At 39.0% G+C, this 24,839-nt stretch overlaps 1 protein-coding gene across 1 annotated transcript in view; it reads right to left on the reverse strand.

Annotated features, from left to right (window-relative positions):
* Positions 1-558: 558 nt before the first annotated feature.
* Positions 559-24,839, reverse strand: part of gdap2 (ganglioside induced differentiation associated protein 2) — a 33,187-nt gene continuing 8,906 nt past the window's right edge. The window contains exons 6-14 of the mRNA XM_062431369.1: positions 23,954-24,030; positions 22,113-22,272; positions 20,056-20,206; positions 19,500-19,576; positions 15,555-15,631; positions 14,049-14,188; positions 6,908-6,962; positions 5,989-6,132; positions 559-3,521 (exon numbers count right to left, since the gene is read on the reverse strand). Of these exons, the coding sequence (XP_062287353.1) occupies positions 3,480-3,521; positions 5,989-6,132; positions 6,908-6,962; positions 14,049-14,188; positions 15,555-15,631; positions 19,500-19,576; positions 20,056-20,206; positions 22,113-22,272; positions 23,954-24,030 (923 nt within the window). The 3' untranslated portion in view covers positions 559-3,479. The remainder of the gene's footprint in view (positions 3,522-5,988; positions 6,133-6,907; positions 6,963-14,048; positions 14,189-15,554; positions 15,632-19,499; positions 19,577-20,055; positions 20,207-22,112; positions 22,273-23,953; positions 24,031-24,839) is intronic.

Here is a 24,839-nt window from a genome sequence, read left to right on the forward strand (position 1 = left end):
GTCCTCATACAACTGCTGTGTGAGCATTCTCGGCAGTAAGTCAGCACCTCCAAATCTGAGGCCATGGTGCTCTGCTGGGAAAAGGTGGACAGTTCCCTCTAGGTTGGAAGTGAGGCTGCCCCAAGTGAAGTAGTTCAAGTAAGACGGTGTCTTATTCATGAGTGAGGAGCGTGAGGTTGACAGGAGGATCGGTGTGGCATCAGCAGTAATGTGGGTGTTGTAAGAGTTGAGCCACTCCTTCAAATCGAAAGGAGCCAGCTGAGGTGGTATAGGCACCTAGTCGAGATGCCTCCTTATAGAGGTATTACAGGCATGTCCAACTGGTAGGAGACGCCAGGACAGACCCAAAACATGTCGAAGGGATTACATATCTCTCCTGGCCTAAGAACTCCTCGTAATGCCCCAGGAGGAGCTGGAGAATGTTGCTAGGGAGAAGGATGTCTGGGTTTCCTTACTCAGACTAATGCCACCACAACCTGGATAACTGGCAGAAATGAATGGATGGACCTTTCCACAACACTTCCAATTGTTTTTAATAGGGCAAAATCAGAGCCTTTAATCAAAAAACAAACTGAACAATAAAACACATTTACAGAGGAAAATCATTTTAATCAGTGTGTAAAAAAAACAAAAAATTCAAGAAATCCAACAGTGACATCACTGGTGTTTACACTTCCTGTATTTAGACTGTAAATCTTATGCACAACCAACTTCCATTCACCAATTTGAAAGAATAAAAAAGTTAATGTACATTTCAAAGACGTCAAAATTTGGCTCATTGTTTATATACATTCTGACATGATCGCAGTTGTGATAGTTAAATGTATGCTAATGATTTCACTGATCTGAAGCAGCTCTTCTGGGTTCTTCTTCATAAATAGCTGAAGGGAGAACAGTAAGTGACATTTCATAGTAGTAATTATGACATTTTAAACAACTCTGTTATGTGTCATGTTCTTCAAATCTTCCTTTTTCTAAAAGCAGGTTGAGATATTTGGTCAGGCAAGGTGGGAAAACTCTCTTGTTTCATTCATGCAATTTTACTTTGAGTTATCGCACCCCACTAGATGTTTTTCTTCCATTTGTTTTTAGAAAATAAGATATAAAGACATTAGAAGTTGATTACAGGATCAACATCTATTTGACTGGATTTTACTAACAGGGTGATCGATTGTTTATTGATTTAAAACGTACATGAGTACAGCAATCTCTGGAGAAGTCTTTAAGTAACGACACGGCACATTTCCCCTTTTGATTATACAAACTCCAACAACATGTACGCCTCAAGTTTCTATTTGAATTCTGTATGATAGTGTCATGTGACTTGTCTGACTGGGACAGGATATTTTTTAATCGCTGATACAGTATCTATTGTTAGTGAGCACTTGAAGTTTCCTGACGGTGTGTGGAAGCCCGGCCAATCGGAGAAGACATGGTCAAGACAGAAGAACACGCGGGTGAAATTTCTTCCAACGGTGACAGAGTTGAGTTAAACAGAATCTACTTTTATTTTGATAGTGTTACCCTCTCTGTTTACCAGACAGATGGGGTTTGCTACATCATAACTGCTTCGAAGGTTTGGACAATTACAGGAATGTTTTCAAAGTTTAGTTCAGTACATTTGATTTGCAAATAGATAAGGTAAACCTTCCCAGTCTGGATGTCCAAGTTAAATTAAACTACTTGTGCATTTTGAAAAAAAAAACAAATTAAATGGAACCAACTGTGCAAAAAAAAAGCAAAATTAGTGATTAACAAACAGGCACAAAAAAAGTTAAACTCTTTTGGCAAGGGCAAAAGAAAAGTCAGCTAAATGTACTTTTCCTCCTCATGTGAGGGTGCCAACTGCTGTAAGGAAGTGATTTTCATTCTTTTTTTGGCATTTGAACTGTTCAAGCAACGAATAAACAGGAAGCAAAGCAGCTGAAGTTTCACAAGACATAAATTACAATTGTGGATGCAATTACACGATAATAAGTTAGTGCAGAAAGAGAATGTTGCTTATAGCCTCCTTCATCACGTCCGGACCTCCTGGTTGAGAACCGTCGGCTTAAAGCTATAAGACGCATCCTGCAGACAGCAAGGACCTAAAGCCTGATAAGCAGGTTGTATTTTACAAAGGCTAGCCTTGCTCAAGCAGGCAGTACCATTGAAGAAGAGAACTTCATGTCTGACCTTACCAGTAGGGCCACAACCTACAGTTATATTCATAATCAACTATTGTATTAATTTTTAAATTTAATAAACTACAGTGAATAATGCCCAGCAGAAGTTCCTAGAGGAGATGTCTTTGAATTGCTTGTTTTGTGTGACGTACGGTCCAAAACCCCAAAAGTATTCAGTTTCCAATAATGTACATAATACAGAAAATATAGAAAATTCTCACATGTGAGAAACTTTTTTGCCTGTTAAATAACTTCAACCATTAACTGATTCTTAAAAATGCAGCTGAATTTTGTATTGACAAAATTATTTATTGACTAATTATTTCAGCGTTGGTATCCTTGATTAGGTTCACCAGCCTAGCAACAACATATATCCCCTGCTGTGTTCCAGATGAGTGCGAAATTACAAACTTCGTGCAATGGAAAAAATCCTGTGAAGACACGACTCCAAGAAAGAAAAAGGAGGTTTCTGAGATGCAGATATCTGACATCGACTCTTAAAAAACATTTTCAGCGTGCCACCTCAAATCCACACATACGCTTTGTGTGAATTTAAAGATACACATACGTTTCAGATGTACAGTTAATGCTCTATTCTACCTAGCTAGCTAACATAGAGTAACATTCCATGTTAGATGTCGCACAAGGACCATTGTTTTTTGTCTATCAAAGACAACCTCCCAGATAGCCCTGGGGTTTTCAGAGTTTGACCGCATGAAACTAGTTATTTTTACAACCGACCAGGTGGGAATTTCCAACTTTCAACAGAGTGTAATGCAGCATTAGTCTTTTCTTGATCCAGAGTTTCTGCAGTGCAGCGTAGTACAATATAGACAGAAATGTTGTGAAAATCCAGACAGACGTCATCTTCCCAAGTCTTACTCCAGCGTTTGAAAAAGTCTTGCAGTGTTGTGAGACATGGGGAAGGACGTCTGATATGACCGCACAATGGAAACGGCTTTGAGCAACTGTCAGGCTTGACATTACACTTCATATTTAAGGGGTGTTTAAGGAAACTGCTGAATAGGAACTCTAGGTGTAAGGCATACTCCAGAAACCATATGAGATCCACAAATAGTTTGTGGTGAGTGAGATACAACCGCCTGCCACGTAAAATGCTTCTAAACGCGGGCTGTGTCTGTTAATTGTGTCCTTTTGGAAGAACAAAAGGAGAGTACCCCCACTGTGGATCAGATCCTGTAGAAGATGTAAGCAGTTCAGACCATACTGGCAACATAATGTCCAAGAATGGCTTCCATTTGACAGGCCGCCACCACCTTGATACCCCGACAGCGACGTTTGATCGGTCTCCGGTCACAGATTGGAAGACTGGGAGGGATGGTACGGTCCATTCACCTGTGATGGAGAAGAAGATAAAAATCACAAATCACAAGAGGCAAAAATGCCTGGATTGGATATAATCCACAGGGCATACGCCTGTATGCCAGCACTTTTTATATGAAACAAAAGTGTTGAGTTTCATTGACGGTAACTTAACCATGCTAAAAAAAAACAGCTAAATGAAAGCAGTTGGATTCATTTAGTGAATAAAAACAGTATTTCTGTTACCGAAAATAAACTCAAAGCAGCACGGTGAGTATTGCATGACTCTGTAGTTGTAGTGATGGAATTAGTGCTGCTAAAATGACATTATGCTGAATTTATCAAGAATTGTCAAGCAGTGAAATCATTTTTCCCCCACAGGTTGACTTATTGCTGGTGGTCGACCCTGAGGGCAGAGGGGCCGCAAATAGTGCTGAGCATCAAGAGTGGACATCCAATTCCAAACAAAGGACTGCCCATGAATGCATCATTCAGGCAAACTTACATCTGCTATATTACAATTGTGGTACCGTGCCATTGACTGTAACCATGACAACCAAATTGACTGCAGGCAAAAGGATTACGAAAGAAACTAAATATTTAACAAACAAAAAAAAAAGGTGGGCAATGGGAGCTTTTACTTTTTTTCTGTTTGATGAAACATCATCTCTCTTGGTGATTGGTGCCTTTGAATGGGAGGCCTTCAGAAAGCTGATTGTGCTCTTTATCTCTTCAATACACTTTCCAGGAAAGCTACAATTATCTGAACTCAGTGGAAATTCAAGCTCTCCTGTCATTCTCTCACGCTGCTTATCAGTGTTACAGGTGTCACTATATCACAGTGAAATACCATGGGACTCTGTGTGTGTGTGTTTGTGTACGTGTGTATGTGTGTGTGTGTGTGTGTGTGTGTGTGTGTGTGTGTGTGTGTGTGTGTGTGCGTGTGTTTGTTACAGAGGACTGTTATATGCAGCAGTTGTTCCTTTAAGAAGCTTTAAGGTTGTTAAAATCATTGTATTACACTCTATCTGTAATACAATCTTAACCTTATGTAAGATATGGTGTGTGTTCTGGGAGACTGCAGACCGAGAGGCTGGTCCATGACTGTGGTACACTATTTTTTCCCCAATATGGATACATTGCAATAGACTATGTAGGCTAACTTTCCTAAATGGAATATGTGGTTCCAGTAGTATAGATTTCACTGCTTTTGAACTGCCGTCATTATCGAATGAAGTCCCTGACATTGAGTCGTCAAGTCGACCAAATGCCTGACAATCGGCATCCAACAAAAAGTACATATCACCGCAAAGTCAAAATACGGAGTCAGATACCAGCCAATCACAGAGTACATGAGAAATCCAAATGTGGAGACGTGGGCATGGAAAGCAGACTTTCTGATGTCCTTATTTGACATATTTCTTTTTAAACAGCTGGCTTGAATTCAGAACAGTCACAGCTCTATGCCCAGTGGTCTAAATATTTCTTCAATCCTCCTTCTTCTCACAGGTCAGTGCACAAGAATAAAGCTGCTGTAAGAACTGCAGCTCTGCTGGAATATCTTTGCATGATTTACAGTTTTTAAAAAACCCAACCCCTCCTTACTTAAACTCATACTGACCCTTAATGCAGCCCATCAGTTCAGCCTCTGTCTGAAACAAGCCGTTTTAGCTCCTGCCTCTTTAAGGTCCCCATCCTGATGAGACCACTCTATTCTGATTGGTTACCTTCCAGAAGAAGTTTTCCACAGATCAACTGAATATTAAATATGATCAATATATTGAACCTAACTGTACTAACTGCATCACCACCAAATGTAAGAAAAAAAGCATTGAGTAGAATCCTGAAAATGCTTCCCCTCGTCTCACCGACCTACAGAAAGCAGGATGTGTCTTTTGCAGCTTTTAACAGAACTTCAAGCACTGTTTACAGATAGACAGTCAGGGGTCAAAGGTCTGGTCTGAACCAGACTTATCTGGTCTAGTTGATTTAGTAAAACACACTGTCAAGAAAATACAGGTGGTTCATCTTAAGCTCTCCCCAAACTATAACAGTATTACAGAAAAAACATTAACTGCTTATTAAAAAAAAGTGAATCGTATCATAATTTATAGTGTTTCTGTTTACAAAGCTTTTGAAAGGATCAAGCCCTGACAATTGGCAGATACAGCTTTGACTTCCATCTGGCATAAACACATCTGAAAATGATTAAATCTTAAAGGTGAGGGACTGAATCAAGATGAGGAAATGCTGAGAGTTGAATTAGAGGAGAATTAAACCTCCGTCCGTGTAATGTTCATTTCAGATCAGCAACTTTCTGCTTCAAAATGACAACTTTTAGGATTTTTGAATTTAATTGATAGATTTGAAAAAAATGGCAAATTGACACAGATAAGCATTGAAACCTTGATACAAAGTAAAACATGAAAAATAAGCGTTACAATTACACGTCTGTGTGTTATGGATCTATGTGTGTGTGTGTGTGTGTTTTGCTGCTTACCCGTGCGTCGTAATCCAAGACGAACGGAGGGATGTCGATCTGCTCAGGTTTGATCCAGGTGAAGAGCTGCGGCAGGTTGTCCAGGTAACGGACCTTGTCCTTCATCCCTGACACACTGAAGGTGGTGAAGAACCATGTCGAGACCTAGTATGTTTCAGAAAAAAAAGAAGGAAGAAAGCGAGATGAAATAAGAATTCCTTTCTTATTTCCTCTCGCTATCTTTCTTCTTTTTTTACTTACTTAATTGGCTACGGATGGTGTATAAATGATTATGTTATCAAGATATCAACAAAAGCAGGATTAAACGTCCTTTTCTGAGAAAACAACAGAGCTAGATGAGGTCTAATGAAATTTTAATGATCACAGAGGGATTTGGCCGCTGAAGCAATAAGTGCTGAAATTCCAGTAAACAACAATACAAAAAGACATAAACCAGAACACACTGTGAGAGCGCATACCTCCACCAAGACTGTACAGTCCTCTGGATTTGTTACTTTAACAACGGAAAAATATTTAGAAGTTCTAGTTTTGCATTTGGATCTGAATTAGCATCTAAATACACACAGTGTCGGGACATCAAATAATGCAGATTTTCAGTGGAACATTCCTTTAAATGGTTTAGACTCGCTGTTGAACTTTTACATCAGTGTCACTACTGGACCATCACATCTTTCGTGTCTGAGGTTTTGGAACTCAAATGTATTATCATTTAACTCACTCTTACTAGACCTTTGATATGTGAAAATTTGGGTTGTCTACATCCAAGACTATCCTGACATAAAGCCATAAATGAAGTAAAAATGTATGAATGAAAATGTGCAATCATCTACTATACTACTTTGTCTTAATGCCTGAATATACATACATAATATATATAATATATAATATATCAATTTCTATATATATGTCACAATCTTACCTTTGAGCGAAATGTTGGATGTACAAAGTAGAAGGCCTTCAGATTCTTTTTAAACCTGCAATACATAAAACAGAAGACCTGAGGAAGAATACTTTAAAGCTATTATGACAATGACTCACCAATTTGATAGTACACAGACGAAAAGCTAAAGAGTGAGGAATTTAGCGAAACTGAGGACGGGACTAAGATGAAGAGAAAATGATGAATTTTCTGAAATAAAAGACAACTGTGAGGTCACTGTAGTTGAGTCCAATGGTGTGAAGTGTTCTCCCAAAAAAAAGACAACTTCAGCATGGAAACATTTATATATACACACACACACTCAAAAGCAAACATTATCCTTCCCTTTGACTTCTCACACAGCACACCAACCTGTAGTGTGTGCAACCTGCTTGAGGCCAATGTACTTGGCAATATCTTGAATAACTGTCTTCAGAGAACATTATATGATATCCTGCAGAACATATGCAAAGACATGTAAATGCTCTGTCAGGTTGACTTTTAGTATGTGCATTCACCTTTATCTCTTGTCCATTCAACACTGATGATGGCTACTCATGAATATTAACTGTCAACCTCTTATCTTTGTTCCAAACTAAACAGAAATGCAAAAACATACTAATTTGCATTCAAAAGCTACCAAAGTGTAAAAAAAAGTTTGAGGACTCCAATGAACTTTATACAAGTTGAATCATTACTGCGTAACATGAATCGCTGCTTAAGATATTAAAATATATAAAAATGTCACTGATTACTATTTAATGATTTGTAAACTGCAAAAACTCAAAAATGGTTCCAAACCATACATAGGTGGTCAATTAGTGAGCCCAGCCGGTTGTCTCTCGGTTGGAGTCCAGCATCACAAAATTTCTACTTCTGCATAAATGTGACCTAAAATGTGATTAAGTGAAATCTAACAAATATAGCTGCCACGTTAGTTTGTCTGCATGAAGTGAAGTTTAATTTTTAATTTTTTTTTACCAGACTGAACAATAGCACAGCTTTTCTGAGGCTGTACATGTACAGATATCATCACATTTACACCGGATTTTCCATTTAAAGACCACCTGTCACATCTGCATTTGATCAAACCATCTATTCTGGGGCTTTAATACAACATGTCAGTGGATCCAGCAATCAGTTAACAGTGCCATTAATCATCTCCCTAAAGAAGAGACGATCTGTCTGTAGGTTCGTCTAGAATTACAATATTTTGGCAAATATTGGACATCCCGTTAATCGGTAAAGACATTCATGGTCCCCAGAGAATCATATGAGGTATTGAGGTTACCCTTTTTCCCCTCAGCGTCACCATGATGTCACAATTACCAACATTTGTCCAACATTTATTTCTTGATGCTATTGAAAGTAATAGATAGATTACCTCCTGGCTTTTCCTCCAGCACCATTCCCATATCAGATTGTCCAGATTAGTAAAAAAGGTACCCAGGAATATAGATTATACAATTCGTATAATGTTGATCGCCAGATTTTTTGGGCTGTCAATCCATGCATGAACACACCTGTTGCTTAGTTTACCTCCTGTTGTACCAATGCCACAAGCTAACATCCAACCACTGGAAGATGTGGCTTACTCACAGGCTCTCGATACTTGCATTAATTGAACTGAAGAGCTTGTTTACCTCCAGTCTAGGAAGAAATCAATACATCACTTGTCTCCATGATCTCATACCCAGAGGTGAGGATTAGCATAGACTGGTAAATTGAGAGTCTCACCTTCACATCAAGCTGTTTTTTGTTTTTTTTTCTGCCACAACAGACTGGTTCAAGTGAGGCCAAAACTACAGATGGTACCACAATCCGCCTGTCAATCTCGTAAATCTCACTGATGAAAAGGACCCGAAGACACTTGAACTTCTTCACTTGGGGCAGTAACTCAATCGCAACCAGCAGAGAGCAATCCAAGGTTTTCTGGCAAAGTCAGATAACCTCAGAGTTATAGGTGCTGACCCTCATCCCAACCACTTCACCCTTGGTTGCAAACCACCCCAGTGTGTGCTGGAGGCCCAATGAAGCAACAAAACCACACCACTGGCAAAAAAACACAGATGCAATCCTGAGGTCACCAAACCGGTATAAGCCAGTTAAGCAGATGACTCCCTAATAATTGGAGTCACCCGTTCAGCCTCCCTGTTTTAAAGATGGGAGCCACCGACCTGAACTCAACTATGGCAACGTCAGAATATCCAGAGCTTCAGGGTGAATCTCATCCACTCCTGACGCCAATGAACCTGAAGTTACCTAAAGTGTTATTACGAACCGATCACAACATAAATATCAGCAGTTATTTTTAAATATCAGTAACTGGCAAGCTTTTATAAACAGGTCATAATTCCCTCAGCACTGGCAGTGCAGACTTGGCTGTCCATATCATGGCAGTACATTGTGTTGACAATAATCCGCCACATTTACAACAATTTGCATTGTCATGCCACACACACATAGTGGTGGTCTGGCTAGGGCAGGATGCATTTGTTCATAGAATACAAAATGTCAGCCAAGAGCGAAGACTCAATCTTTTAGTGGGCAAACTAACTCAGGGGGGGGGGATCAAGAGTTCTAAAGCATGACGTACGGCTGCTCGTTTGGTCCAGCGCCGGTCCCTACGGGGCCAAAAATATTAATCAATCTCACAACCTCGTCTGTCTCCTGGACAAAGTAATCAACATTTCTCAACACAGCCAGACAGAACTGGAAACTTTTTTGTTTTTATGTTTGGCTTCAGTCTGCTGGTTAAGTCGTCTGGAGCCAAGATGCATCTGTAGCAAATCAATAGCTTGATGGGTTGAACATGCTGACATGCCTGGCCAGGGTTAGTGGTTCCAGTGCCTGTGTAGATCAACACTGCCTGGCTAAGAGTGACTACTTGAGAGGGCAAAGTGAGAAAAATTGCTTCAGAATTACACATCCTGAAATGAGTTGGGGTAAAGTATAAAACTATACGCCTTTGATAACATTAAAGATGGAAGATGTATTTCTATGAAATGTGAACATGAACTAAAACACATTTGTGTAGTTTGCCCTGTTGGACAGAAAAAGCTCAACAATTACCAGAGGAAATGGTTTGTTTCCTACTTGAGCTGCCTGTGGCCCCATAATACTGTAAGGAGTCTTATATACTTTATAACCATCCACTAAAGTTGTGTTAAAAATGAATCATGGAATAAAGAAGCAGACTGCTCACCAAAACATGGAGCACTACCAAGCCTATGTCTTTTTTCTCTCTACATTTTCAAATGAATGCAAAAAAAAAAGGCATTAAAAAAATCTTTAAAAAGTTTTACAAATAAATAAAAACATTTAATTCGGTTGGTTGCTGTGTTTCAAACCAGTCCAAACTGCAGTCTTACCAGTCCATCTTCTCATTAGTAAGGTTTTATATGCCAAGGCTCAAAGTTTGCAGAGAGTCTGTGGAACTTTAAATAACCTTGACATTTTAAAAGTAGTTGTCATTATACCCTGAGCTACAACTTTCTGTTGTGAATCAGCAAAATGCTCTTAAACAGTCATAGTTATCGTTCATGACTGAATGAGGTTTCATGTTCCGATGAAAAGGGAAGCTGAGTGAAGCTGTTTTCATTCATTTTCAACATTGATTGTATGAATGGGGAATTTTTGTGTGGCATTCTTTTCTTCCAATTTATCAGTGTGTGATTGAAATGCCAGCATGAGATTTTGGAAATCTTTGGATGATATTTTCTTCTAAAATAAACAGGAAACATTGTGAAAATGTGCCTACATTTGAAGTTTAAGTGCACCACTTAAAGAAAAGCAACTACTGAATACTAATTTAACTCTTGACTGGACTTTTCAGATAGAAAAGGGTAAAGTGAGGTGTGGCAAGACCAACTGAATGAGCAGTCTCAGGAAGTTATGAATAAAGGAACATGAGGGTTGAAAGGTACAAATTGACTTCATGGAGTTCCCCACGAACACAGGAAGCTTGTTTGGTTGTGGTTACTAAAAACTAGAAAGAGACTAGAACTAGAAATGCTTATTAAGACCGTGGGCTCTGGAGTTTCTCTGTAAGTTCCCCCTTGAATATCAAGTCAGACAAATACAAAATGATTCTTTCCAAATTGTAACAGTATTTTGTATCTGTTGTCTTTGTCTATAGCACACATGCTTTGCAGTAAACTTGTCTTGCTTTAAAAAGTATATTTGGCTCACAGTGAATTATATATTAAAAAGGTCATTCTGGTAGTTTTCAACTCGGGCGAAACTTTCCTCATTTTGGCAAAAGATACAATGGGTTATGAATGTTTATTGGTTATTGAAGATATTAACAAGTAATTGCTGAGATCTGGGAACATGTAAGCACAACAGGGGACCAAAACACGTGGTTAAACAACTGGAAAGGTTGTAAAAAAAAAAAATTTAAAAAAAGGCCACAGTTTACCAACAGTTTGTCGAAGATGATCTAAAATACTTTACTTTGGAGATAAAACTGAGAGAGAGCGCCAATGAAATATTGGTAATGGTTCTTTGTTGCGCTTAGTGGGTCCGTGCAACAGTTTGGGTAACAACTGCAGCATTAGCCTTTGTTCTGTTTGTTCTCTTTCAAATTTGTCTGGCAAACCTGACAGTTTGTTTAAAACCTTTGTGATCATTTCACTGCTTGTGGAGGTGTAACTTGGGAGATTTTCATTTGGAAGACGTGGCTCCTATTAAGCTTGATGAAAACTCTCACCCTTGTGAGATGAACCTCACAGCTGATTGCAGGCAGAGGTGCACGCAATGTTAGGCTTGATCGTGGTTACAACATCTGACTCCATGTGTGTAAGTATTTGTTGTGATAATGTTGCTGTAGGCACTACGATAACAACCTCCGGTGTACTTTATAATTTTCCAAGTTTCTCGATGGACTTTCGATTCGGGTCCAGGAGAAATTCTGGACTGCATCTGTTGGGTGTTTGAAGAGCAATGGTCTGTCATGAAAGACACGGTACTGACCTCATACTGTATTTATCAAGAATAATAAATAAATAAATAATAAAGTTAGTAAATCTGGTGTGTGAGCAAGTTAATGCTTCTGAAGTCTCTATTCATGTGATGAGATGAAACACTGAGGGATCTTCATCTTTAATGCTTTCACAATCCAACATAATGACTATAATGACTAACAATTACTCTTTAGGTATGAAAGACCTGTCCAAATCTGGATGAGAAAAACAATCTGCTTTCAAATTTAAAACCATCGGATTAAAAGGGAAACAACCCTGAACACTATTTTCCCATAATTTTAAATCCAAGTGACTAATGGGGACAAGAGTTTTTGAAATTGATCCAGTACCGAGAACGAGCTCTTCAGCTGGCAGCCATGAAAAAGGCTACAATATAATCGTATGGGGTAATTGCGCACCGTCAATGTACGTTCACTAAAAGATTGTTTTTGCAACCAACAGGCTCAGATTGTTCTTGCGAGTGCCTGACAACGAAAGTAGATTTAAACACAAGAACTGTGCCGCCTGTAGCAGCGTTATGGCTAACTGCAAAGGGCGAGGCAGAGGCTGTGGATGGCCCAGTGACTGATCTTGCTAGAGAAAGTAACATTAGTCACGCAGTCGTGTGTTGAAATCACATTTCTCTCACCATGTGTAGCTGAGCATTCGCCAGCCTCGCTCTTTTCGTCCAGTTGATTTTGTGGAGGTGAAAGTCTCCAGGATGACAATGTTGATAAACGATTTAAATCCATTTGTAGTAGTTACACAGCTGGGATTACTCCGTAAACACTTCCAGATTGTCGAGTCTGGCAGCAACAGGTCCCACTCTACAGAAACTATTTTCCTTCTTCACTCCTCAGGAGAGCAGCGACTGCAGGAAACCCAGGAGTTTTTCTGAGGTAACCGCCACTGTTCACTGTCTTTCATGACAGTCCTGTTGTCTTTCTGCCTCCATTCTTTGGTTTTTCCTCTTTCATTTCCATGGGAGAATTTGTCATTGTGCTTAGTTTTTTTTTTAAGAAAATGTGATCTTAACTGTGATCTCAAATTGTAATTGTGACTAATGGTACAATATGAACAAGCATGAACAGACGCTGAGCCATCTTCAGCCTTGGACATACACAAACCAATGTGTCAGGCACTTACAGTAACAATCTGAGCCGGTCTGTGGCAAAAACAAGCACTTCTAGTGGACGTACATTGATGGTGCACAATCGCCCCCATATGATTACATTGCAGCCCGTTTCATGGATGCCAGCTGAAGCATTCTCGCTGAATTCTCAATACCATAATCAAAAACTGTTGTCCACCTTAGTCACTTATACCTAAAATGATGGAAAAATAGTGTTCAAGGTTGAACAATCCTGAAGTTTTCCTTTTAGGCTGAGTCACAGCCAATACTTGACAGGGAGAAAAAACACTCCAAGTTTGTGTTTCCTGTTCCAAAGATGGCCGCCAGATTTCCAAAAGCTTTTCACAGCTCGTTTTGCTTTACCCAAAGTCTAAACACTGTAGCGTTGGTGGTGTCATACTGTAGCATGAGCAATGTATTTGAACTTCAATCTGCAGAAGTCAGCTTAGTCAGAGGAGAACCAAGGCAAGAGCCAAACGAAGGCCAAAAAAAGGCTCAAAATGAGGGCCAAGCCTCACAGAAGATGCTGAGCTCTGTTAACATTATCAGATCCAGCAGCAGACACACCGAGGAGGCATGAGAGCATTCTCCTACTGCACTTTTACGTTTTATTAAGATGTTGCACTAGGCTAGACTTGATGTCTTATTACTACAAACAGAGAAGCAAGGAAAACACCGGGGTGATGTTGAATCCTGTCAAGACCTTTGATCCATCTGGAGCCTGTTTCTAAGAAAGTGTGTATCTGTAGTAAAAAAAGAAAAAAACCTTCACGCTTTATGTTCAACATGCAGTTCTACACTGTTAAACACTGGAGACATGGGTGGCCAGTGGGATTAGCCAAATGACGTTAATTCTAGTGTAAACCCAGAAAATAGAGCACGGGACACTAAAATCGTTGCCCTTGGGTGGGTGAGAGGTTAAAGCAATAACAGCTTCAGAGTCTTCTTATTGGAGTCCGGTGATATAGAATCACTGGTGCAAAATCTAATTAATTATATCAGTTACTGGCTCAGTTCATTTAGGAGTGTAAAATGTGACACTGACTTGGCGTCGACGATGTCGTAGAGGTTCTTGAGGAAGTCAGAGTTCAAGTGGTTGTGCTCTCCGGTCAGCGTGTGAAAGTACACCATCACATACTCCTTCACTGTGATGTGATCCATCACATGGATGAAATACAGCAGGGCCTGCAGACAGACACACACACACACACAAATAGACAAAACAAGTTTTTCTTTGAAATTTTCTTGGAATTTAATCTGGTAACTGGTAGTCTTTTGGGCTGTTTCTAAACCATACTCTTTGGGGATAAGGAACAGTCGGGCCAGTGCAGCCATGTGGCTCACGGACGTGTTTTTGGTAGTTTTTGAAGAACAATGGAAGTTCACAGCACAGAGGAATAAGATACAACGAACTCTGGATACACACAATACTCGATTCCCTAATGAGTTCATTGTTGGTTTGGCTCTGCACGTGAGATTTGTTGAAAATAAGAAAAATATAGAAAATAACCAGCCTTATCTTTGAAATCATTTTTTGGTAAAAGTCTTGCTTAATTTCTAGACAAACATGTGTATAACTCTCAAAGTAGGTTGAGAATTAGAGAGAGAATGGAAAGAATACTTTTGGTAACATTATCAGTATCAAAACTCCAGACCAGTACCTGAAAATGTAAATCTACACGGTTAGATAGATAGATTCCTTTATTGTCATTGTATAGAATACAACGAAATTCAAAACCCAAGGCAGAGAACGGAGCTCAGTTAAAAAGTAATAAAGCACCAGATATCAGTGTAGTAGGTTTGATCTTTTTTTAGGTTTAGTTTTGGTTCAAGTTTGAGTGTTTGGTGGGGTTGAATATAAAAACCTCTGCATATTCTGTATTTGTCTGAAATAGGTTACAAACAATACATTTATTTACCTTCATTTCTTTGCCATAATCAGTGTTCAACAAGGTAAACTACGTTGTTTTTTTAAAACTCTGAATACGGTACTGGATCAGTGTTAAATAAGCAGTGTTTCCCCTATATTCATTCTGTTGTGACACACTGCAAAAATGTGAGCACAGCTGCAAAAATGTCATATAATTAATATCAATGATAATATAATGATTTTCACTTGCACACTCTGCAAACATGATAACACCCTACGTTACCATAGAATCGTTTTGAGTCATCATCCCTCTCTTCATTCTTCAAAGCACATCTATGTGAAAGATACTGTTATGAGAGTAGTAGAGTTGCTTTTAAAGAATAGGGCGGTGTGTTAATGTGTGTACGTAGCGAGCGAGCAGCAGGAAAGGTTAGAAGTATAGTACAGGCTTCAGTGTGTCAGTTAATAAATGCTGCAGCTTCTCAAGAGCAAAAAAAAAGTCTTTGTTGTTTCCCCAACTGCTGCAAAAGTGATGGGAAGGAAACATGTACATGAACAATTCATCTAAGAATAATATTAAGATAATACACAGATGAGATCAAATCTAACATTTAAGTCTTTTTTTTATTTATTTTTTTTTAATTGATATAATTTAATCTATCAGTGAGTGCAGCACGTTACCTTTTCAACGTCAATAAGGGTCACTGGGATGTTTCGTCCGACCACGACCATCACTGTTCTGCCGCACATATCCACACCTAGATACACACATAGACACATGGTCAAAAGGTCACAGCACAGCACACAGTGAATCAGACTCCTCTCACACAGAAACACTGGCAAATGAACCGACAGTGTTGATTGCAGAGTTGAGCAACCAAAACCTGGTAACTGGAGAGCTTCTTGAAAAGCGCTCAATGACGCAGTGTTTCTTTTAATCAAGCGGTAAGGGATTATTTTGGTTGTCACAGCGCATGATTGTGCTTTATTTATTTTTCACAATTTAGCTTTTTCTCAATAATTACAATAATCAGTTAAACATTTAAGTAATTTATCAAGGTGAAGCGGACAAACAAGTCTTTAATTCTTTTAACATTTGTACCGAAGTAAGGCAAACTATTTACATAGTACATTTGCACTCTTTCCTGGACCGTCTAATTGGGGTATAATCTGCTCCAATCCTCTGAATCTATCTCTCAAACTCTCCTGGGTCTGGAAAACTGTGTCTCTCAGTCTCCACCACGCCTGGTCTCTCCACCTGGTCTTGCAACCACATCTCCTCCTCCTCCCCCCTCCCCCCTCCCCATCTTCACTTAAGCACTGGCCTGCTGTGCACTCACCACACACACATATATATACACATACACACACTGTGGATAGAAACAGGGGCGTTTCTTGTCACTTTGTGCGTTGTCTGTGTAGGAGGTACAAGCAAGTGTTTATTCTCGGGTGAGTAGATCTACCAATGTGTTTTGCTCGCTCGACATTGATTGTAGATGCACTTCCTCTGTGGTTGTTGTACAATAGGTACAAACCCCAGAGCGGCTGGCACAGGACATGAACTTATCATGAAATTTACCCAGAGACTTGACCCGTCTTTAAAGCCATCTGGCTTAAAATACCTACTCTGTGTTCAATGAGAGATCTCCATCAGATTTAATGTATGAAATGCCTTGAAAATTGTTGATTGTTCTAATATTACTTATATATGGTAAGCATGCAGCCTAACGCTAGCCCTGAGCTGCAGTATATTGATTCCGTCTGTTTTTAAATCAATCTAGTCTAAATATTGTTCATCTCAATGCGTGCAGCTTGTTATCCAACATGGATATGATTAGAGTATGGATCAAATCAACAGATACAGAGATTGTTGTAATGTCTGAAATTTGGTTGAGAAAATCAGTTAGTGATAAAGATATTGACATGGTTGGATAGAAGAAAGGTGGTGGTGTAGCTATTTAAGAAAAAATTAACATTTCTGTCCATCTGTCTACATTAATCTGGCACTGAATGTGGACATTTCTGAGGGCCTCTGTGTAACTGTTGTTGGGTGTCATAGGCCTCTATCTGCTTTAAATGATGCATTGCAGCCTTTGATTAATCTTTCACCCAGATTAAATTACAGCTAAATTGTTTCAGCTGGTGATTTTAAGTGGGATTGACTTAAACCAGTATCTGATGATTTTAAATCTTCTTTGATTCCATCAATCTCACCCAGTTGATTAACTGACCCACTCATTCAAATCTTAAATACCCTGAGAAGCCCACTTTAATTGACTTGATTCTGACTAATGCTCCTCATAAATGTTCAGCTGTTGGGTGGTTTTTTTTCCCAATGTCCTAAGAGATCATTTTGTGGTTGATGCTAACAGGAACACTGAGGTCCCTAAATTGAAACCATGTGTCAAAAGGAATTTTGATGAATCTTAATGAACTGGGGTTTTATTACGTCTTGTCTCATTTTAATTTGAGTAGAATAGAGCTGACATCAGATCCCTGATGTTGAGACAGTCTGGGCATTTTTAATGAGGGTTTTAAGCAAATCATAAATACACATACTCCATTCAGGAGATATAGTGTAAAGGGACGGGACAACACCTGGTTCTCTTCTGAACCAGAAGATACTATTGATGAACGTAACTTGGCTTGAGTTAAGGCAGAGACAACAGGTCAGATTGGCTTATTTTTAGACAACTAAGAAACAAATGCTACTTTTTAAATCAAGAAAACCAAATTTGATTATTATTTGTCTGTTTCCAATGAAAATCTAAATCACCCTAGCAGGTTTTGGAGAACCATAAAATCATTTTACTGTGAGCAATAACTCTCAGGCTGCCCCTTCCTTGGTTATTAAGGATTCTGTTGCTGTTCATGACACAATGGAGATATTGAATTGTTTAAACAAACAATATTTTATCTACATCTCAGTCAGAATAAAAAAACCCCCCCAAAAAAACATAGTCCCATCACATCTGCAGTGGAGGTAGAAAACAACATTAAAGTACCTTAGTAAGAGATCTCATTACATCTGTTGATCAATGTTCTGATATTGTATCTGTCAACAAGGGTGTTCCACAGGGTTCTGTATCCAGTCCACTTTTATTCACTATTTATATAAATAATCTGGGTCAAAATGTGGCAGATGCTAATTATATATATACTGCTGTGTGTCAACTCTTGTACAGGCCATTGAATACATGGAAAATACTGTTATTGTTATCCAAAGTACACCACTTAAGATGAAACTTGATCTTAAACCAGATCAGACCAGACCTATGTTGTTCACCAACTCTAGGAATAGACCACAAAATCCCTTTGGTGGCCAACCTTGAGGCAAGTGAAACAGAGGTTGTTAACTCTTATGAATACCTTGGTTTTTTTGGCTAATGACTCCCTCACATTTAAACCACATGTGCAGTGCCTGGTGAAAAAGCTAAAACTGGGGGTTTTATTTTTAATGTACAAAGCAACTTGTTGATGCCACTTTTTGTACCTGTGTTGGACTATGGCGATCTTTTATGAATGCATACCTCTGCTCAGTGTATTGATATGTTTGACACACATGCTTGTCATGCTCCCTTTAGGTTCACTCACAACTGTGAGTTATACTCTTAGTTAGAATGACCTGCTCTGACCACCCGCATAGGCTTTTACGTTGGTACTTTTATATATAAGGCAATTATTGATCTTCTATACAACCTATGTTTTTTTTAATAATGCAGAAAAGTTCCAGAGAGTTTGCATTGATCAGGACTTCTTTATGATTTCTGTCCCAAATGTCTGTATAGAAATTGGAAAAAGGCATGGAATAGAGTGCAGAATGACTTGAAACTCAACAAATTAATCTCAATAAACAAATTTAAATCCCAAATGGAAAAATTAGAGGCTGATTCCCTAGTATGTTAATGTTTTGACCCAACTGAAATATAAGTTTCCTTATGCTTGTTTTTCTTTTCTTTTTTTTATATTTGTCTCTTTTTGTGTTTTCTGTCTGTAATTATTTGACCAGTTCTCCCTTAAAAAAAGACATTTTTCATTTCAGTGCGACTCTCCTGATTAAATAAAGGTTAAATAAATAAGGTATGTCCGATAGAAAAAGGTGGGGTCAGTAGGTTCAGAAGGGTTTAAATATATCCCTGTTTGACATCCATTTTTGGCTGCTAGCCAGTTTGACAAAGCAGGTCATACAATGCAGCAGGAGTTTTCTAATATTACTTCAAACCTATGACCATGAACAAATGAGACAACGATGTATCACAACACTGCCTCTTACTGGAGATGACAGTGAACTGCATGTAAAGAGAAAGAAGATGGAGATGCTGCATTTCATTTAATGGCCTTATTTTTTTTAAATCCTGCAAACCAATAATGAGAAAATGGGTGACTTTATCCTGCCAGTGATGTGTTTAATGAGGTAAAAGAAATAAAACTCTTTCAGGATCACCCAACACCCGCAAGCAGCCTCGCACACAACACACACTTCTGTAATTGTGCTCCTTTTGTTGCATTGTTTTGTTTTGAATTTAAACTACAGAAGTAAGATTCACATTGGGAAATGAAAAGTTCCAATATGCCATTTCTCTTTATAAGTGCCTCTCACTCTCTGTCCGACACACACACACACACCTGTTTGATATAAGGCTTTCAGTGCAGCGATGTCTGACAGATCTTCTGCTCTCGCTCGACACAGCCAGCGGTTGTAACTGCAGGAGGGAAACAAACAGAAGTGGTTTTAATTTGTGGTTCATGGTTACAAGGCTGCAGCAAACAGAACTGATTACACACTGGACATGCAACTGAAACACTAGAACTGCTCCTTCTGAAGAAACGTCACTACAAAACAGTCAAGTCAATCTGGTTATATTTTAAATCACTAGGCTTCCTGTGGGTTAGTGTTTGAGCTGTAAAAGATCTCTGCTATTAGAAATGCACGTTAATCATGCTCTAACACTGTGCATTAAAATCACTTGTCAAACAGCTACAATTAATCATTTGAACTAATTATTATGATTGGCATTCCCCTCGCTCTCTTTCTAGGTTCCTGTCTGTCTCTTCGGTCAGCTTTTAAATAAAAGGCAAAAAATGTCAAAGCTAGTGTTGCTACAGGAAAGCCAATGCTAATGTTGGTAATGCTAGTATTCATCAGATAAGACTCCGTGTGAAAGTTTGATTGGACACTTGCTTCCTCTGGTGCTGCTTCTGCATGGCTGCATCTGACATTTGGCCCTGCAGGATCAGTTTGCGTTGTTTGTCCACGTCGCCCTCCATCCGGGCGAAAGCATGATTCCCAACCTGGCCCAGATCCGACTCCAAACTCTCCTCTTCAGAATCATCTACAAAAAACGTACAGATGATGATGAGGGCAGAATTCAGACCAAAGTTCAAGTTCTCTGCTTGTTTCCCCACAACCACATGTATTGCCGTATGAATGTCCACGCGTTTTATCTCTATCCAAATAGGCGTGTTTGTCTGTCAGTGTGTATACATCAGCTTGCTGTTATTGGGTTTCACTTGATGACAGCATGCTTGCTTTGGATCAACACCCCGAAACCACATCTTGCTTCCTTGAAGTGTCATGACAGCAGACGTCAGCTTGGAGGTCAATGGAGGAAACACGCTCAACATAGAAACCACAAACACACGCTAACATATGGGTGGTGTTACTCTCACAAGCCTTTTCATCAAAAACTTCACATTTAATAGAAGTGCAAGTAAAAGCACAAGTTGGCAAACTAGAGAGATCATGTAAAATACAGTATATGAGGGTTTAAGGCCTGAAAGGGAGTTTGATATGAACTTTAGTTGTCATAATGTCCCTGATTTCTGGTTCAGCAATTTTTAATAATCATTTGCATTTACCATTAGCATATCCAGAATTTAAAAAAATGCTTCAAGTATTAATTTAAATTTAAACTGCCTCCCAATGGAGCAATAGTCTGTTCATAGTTGGATTCCTTCCTCTGTCCTTGACCAGGCCAAAATTCATTCAAGCTTAAAAGGATTCAGAAAGAACATTTTTCATCTTGCCAGGAAGGACAAACCCTTAAAATTCTCAAAAAGCAGCTTTCATTGCACATTTTACACACTTACAACTGTCACACTAGCTACAACGATGCTGACAGCCCGACATCTGGAATAAGAGGATAGCATTTAAAGTATCAAAACCGTGCTGAAGCTCATGTCAATTCAGTGTATATATTACTTTTAAATACAATCTGTAAAGATCTTTGTAACACTTATTGTTGAAGAACAACAGATTGTAAAACAAACCTTAAGTTCAGAACAACACCATTAAAAAAAGAAAAAGCCCAACCAAAAAACACCACCTGCTCTGTATTAGTCAGGCTGGAACTCGATGATATGCAGATGATACTCTGAGGAACATATGAGGTCCTTCAGGAGGACAGGGCTTGCTAACAAGGTCTGTGTATGTGTGTGTGTGTGTGAAGGTACTAATGTGGGCTAAGGAACCACGCAGCCAGATGTTCCAATGACACAGTTAAGAAATATTCTGTTACACTCTTCCTCCACCTCCTCTGACCGACTTGGTGAATCACTGAGCTCCAACACATTGTCCTCATCAGAATTGTATACTTATCCTGGTCTCCATTGTTCTATGTTTGTTGTTTTGGCTAATATGTCAACCTGCTCAGTGGTTGAATAATCGACAGTTTGGCTGACTGAGTGTGTGGTTTGATGACTGAATTACTGGTTGATTGACAGGTTTACTGACTTGGTAGCTCTCTTTACCAGCAGAGAAGGAATAGCCCATTTTATCTAATGTGACAGAGAATGTGCTGTTGTTTAATCATCTTATTAACCTATTTAAATACTCTTGTAGTTCAGTCTTAATTGTGCCATTGACACTTCAACAATTAGAAAAAGCATAGACCCATCTTCTGAATCTGAATCTTTAGCTTCAGGCCAAAATTAAACTGACGGAAAAAATAGTTCTCTTTTGTCTCTGTGAGATGAGTGATGACAGATATGGAGAGAAAAATACATATATTAAGTTGCACCTGTGTGTGTTTATTTTTCTCACTCTGCTTTTACATCCAGACAGGCACATCAACTGACCTTCATCTATCTACTATTAACACAAGAAGGGTCTGATTCCAAGATTAAAATAGATGCCCTCTCTTATAAATAGACTGCTGACATGAAAGTGGTTGATACTGAGTGTTCTTTCTACATTCTTATCTCATCATGCATAAACATATTTGGGTTGAACTTGTGTACCTTCCAGGGTCCCTGGTTTCTCTGCGATGCGGATCTGTCTCTCAGGGACGACGGGTTCGCCCTCAGAGTTGCCGATGTCAGCTGGGATGAGAGGCAGGCAGGCCTTCTCCTCTTCCTCGGAACGAGGGTAGTACAGAGGCAGTAACTTTTTGTACACCGGCTGGAGGAACACACACAGACAGACAGACACACACACAGTATTCATGTTTAAATCTGTGAACTTTAAACCCTCAGTATATTCTAAACAAGACATCCACTTAAACCTGGACAAAATAGAAAGTTTGACATGTAAAATAAAGAAGAAATATTTAATATTCTGCACCGTTTCTAGGTCAGCAGTTAACTACTTTGTACAAAAGGTTACATTTCCGTGAGTTATTAAGATGACACTCAGGTGAATTTGATCTACTCATCAGAGGCTGGGTTAAAAATAGCAGATCTTTGTTAAGTAGCTTTGTGAAAGTGGGAAACATTGCATCAGAACTAAGTGAAAGTGTCAGAAGTCAAATTGTTATTCTAAGCAAAGAGCGGCTCTGTCAGCGTGAAATCACGGCTATAGTAAAGGTTTCTAAAGGAGTCAGTGCATTGGAACTCAAACACTTTGCATAAACTGGATCGGTTGTGTCCAAAGCACAATCAGGCAGGCTATAAGTGACCACACAATCAGAAGATCAATCCATCAAGATTAGTTCTCTGAGAGATAGAAAAGCAACTTCATCACAGATACAGAATTTGCTAAATAAAGAAAACAAGACTCCAATCAGCAAAAGCGCTGTCGAAAGAAGGCTGGGTTGTAGCGGACTCAGAGACTGAGAAAGTTTCTAAACCACTTCTAAGGAAGGGGAAACAAGGCCAAACGTTTGGGGTGGGCTAAAAAAAACAGCATTTCACAGTGGATGACTAGAAAAAAGTCCTATTTACTGATAAATCCAAGGTTGAGATCAATGGCAGTGATAGAAGACTGTTGTAAGGAGATGAGGGTGGGGGGTTGACTTGGAGTTGGACCCCTGCATTGTACTGACTATACCCATATCCATTCTTCAGAGACATGTTGTACCGTCTAATTTGTGGAGAAGGATTCATACTGCAGCAGGATAATGACTCCAAACACACCTCAAAGCTTTACAAGAACTACTTGAAGACCAAACAAGATCAAGGAGTGCTGACTGTCCTGGACTTTCCTCCACAGTCATCTGACCTCAAAGCCGCTGAACATTTATGGGGGGGCCCTTTAGGACCGAGAAAGCCGATCATGCTGTGACATCACAAGAAGCTCCTTGGAAGATTGTCAAATCATGCTGGGATAAAATGACTCATCAGGTTTTGTCCATGCCAGCAAAAGCAAAACGGGGACATAGCAAATACTAAGATGTTCTCAAATTCATGGACATTTTTTTTAAAGATTCAACTTGTTAAGATGATATTATCATTTTGTGATGGAAAAAATTAGTATTATACAAATGCAAAATAGAAGTATCTTGACTGGTGCTCTTGTAAAACTAAGTGTTGAGTTTATCATTTTAATGTATGATTGTGCATTGTTTTGGCCTTGCACTATTGTACTATTTGTGGAATGTGCCCGTTGCTATTGTTATATAGTTTACTGCTACTTCCTTTTTTGTTAACACTTTAAGTAACTTTGCCTCCCAGAAATCATGTCACATAGTGACACGTTAATATAATTTACTGATATTTTCAAATAATATATATGTGTATGTAGTCTGGACTCACACAGGCCACACCAGATATTAACCCTTTTTTCCCCCAAACACACCTTCACAGTTACTTAAACTGTAAAACAAAGGGAGCTCGTCACAGATGGACACTGAAGTCCTACAAACCTCCTCTGTATCAGACACTGCAAACACCACCGCCTCGATGCTGTTCCCATGATTCTCCAGGAACCTGCGCACTGTTCCTGTTAACACACAAACAAAACACACTCATTACCTTACAGATTAACACATGCAATGCATTTAAGAATAAAAGGATTGATGTTTAAGTGGTCACACTTAGGGCTGCAGCCAATGGTTATTTTCATTATCTTCTTTTTTTGTTGTTGGATTAATTAAGAAAATTTTACAAAAATTGTGAGGAATACACATCAAAAGTCCAAATTGTTTGCTATATGTGACCAACAATGTGAAACCCAATAGGATTCATTTACAGTAAAACAAAAACCCCAAACAAATCTGCATACTTAAAAAAATGGAACCAGGGGAATGAATATGCATCATTACGCAGTGGTCCTCTGAATCACCTGTGCTCCTTATAAGCAACATATTAATCATGAATCCAGTCCAGGTCCAACTTAGCCCACAGCTTTGTTTTAAAATCCAACCAATTCCAGTTAAGCTGACCCTGTTCTAAAGCTAGTCAGATGCTAAGTGATGTGGCGATAGCTGCCTACTGTGTCTCCACTGAACATTTTGTTAATGTGATCTGATGCATCACATCAAGAGGAGGTTGAGGTCATTGGATCTGTGAAGCGTTTGCATTCATCTGAAACACAGATGTTTTAACTGTTTCCATCATCAGATTATGATCATATCAGAATGTCAGAATGTCATGTGCTTATGTGAGCGGTTTATTTATGTTGAATGCCAGCCAGACATAAAAGATCTAAGTGTGTGCTATAGTGAAAGGTGCGTCTGTTTGCCTGCAGAATTTGTTGATCTAATTTGGAGCATATAACCATGTTGTGTGTGTGTGTGTGTGTGTGTACTC

This window comes from Scomber scombrus, chromosome 13 (genome assembly GCF_963691925.1).
Source record: "Scomber scombrus chromosome 13, fScoSco1.1, whole genome shotgun sequence".
In the NCBI taxonomy this organism is placed as follows: Eukaryota; Metazoa; Chordata; class Actinopteri; order Scombriformes; family Scombridae; genus Scomber; species Scomber scombrus.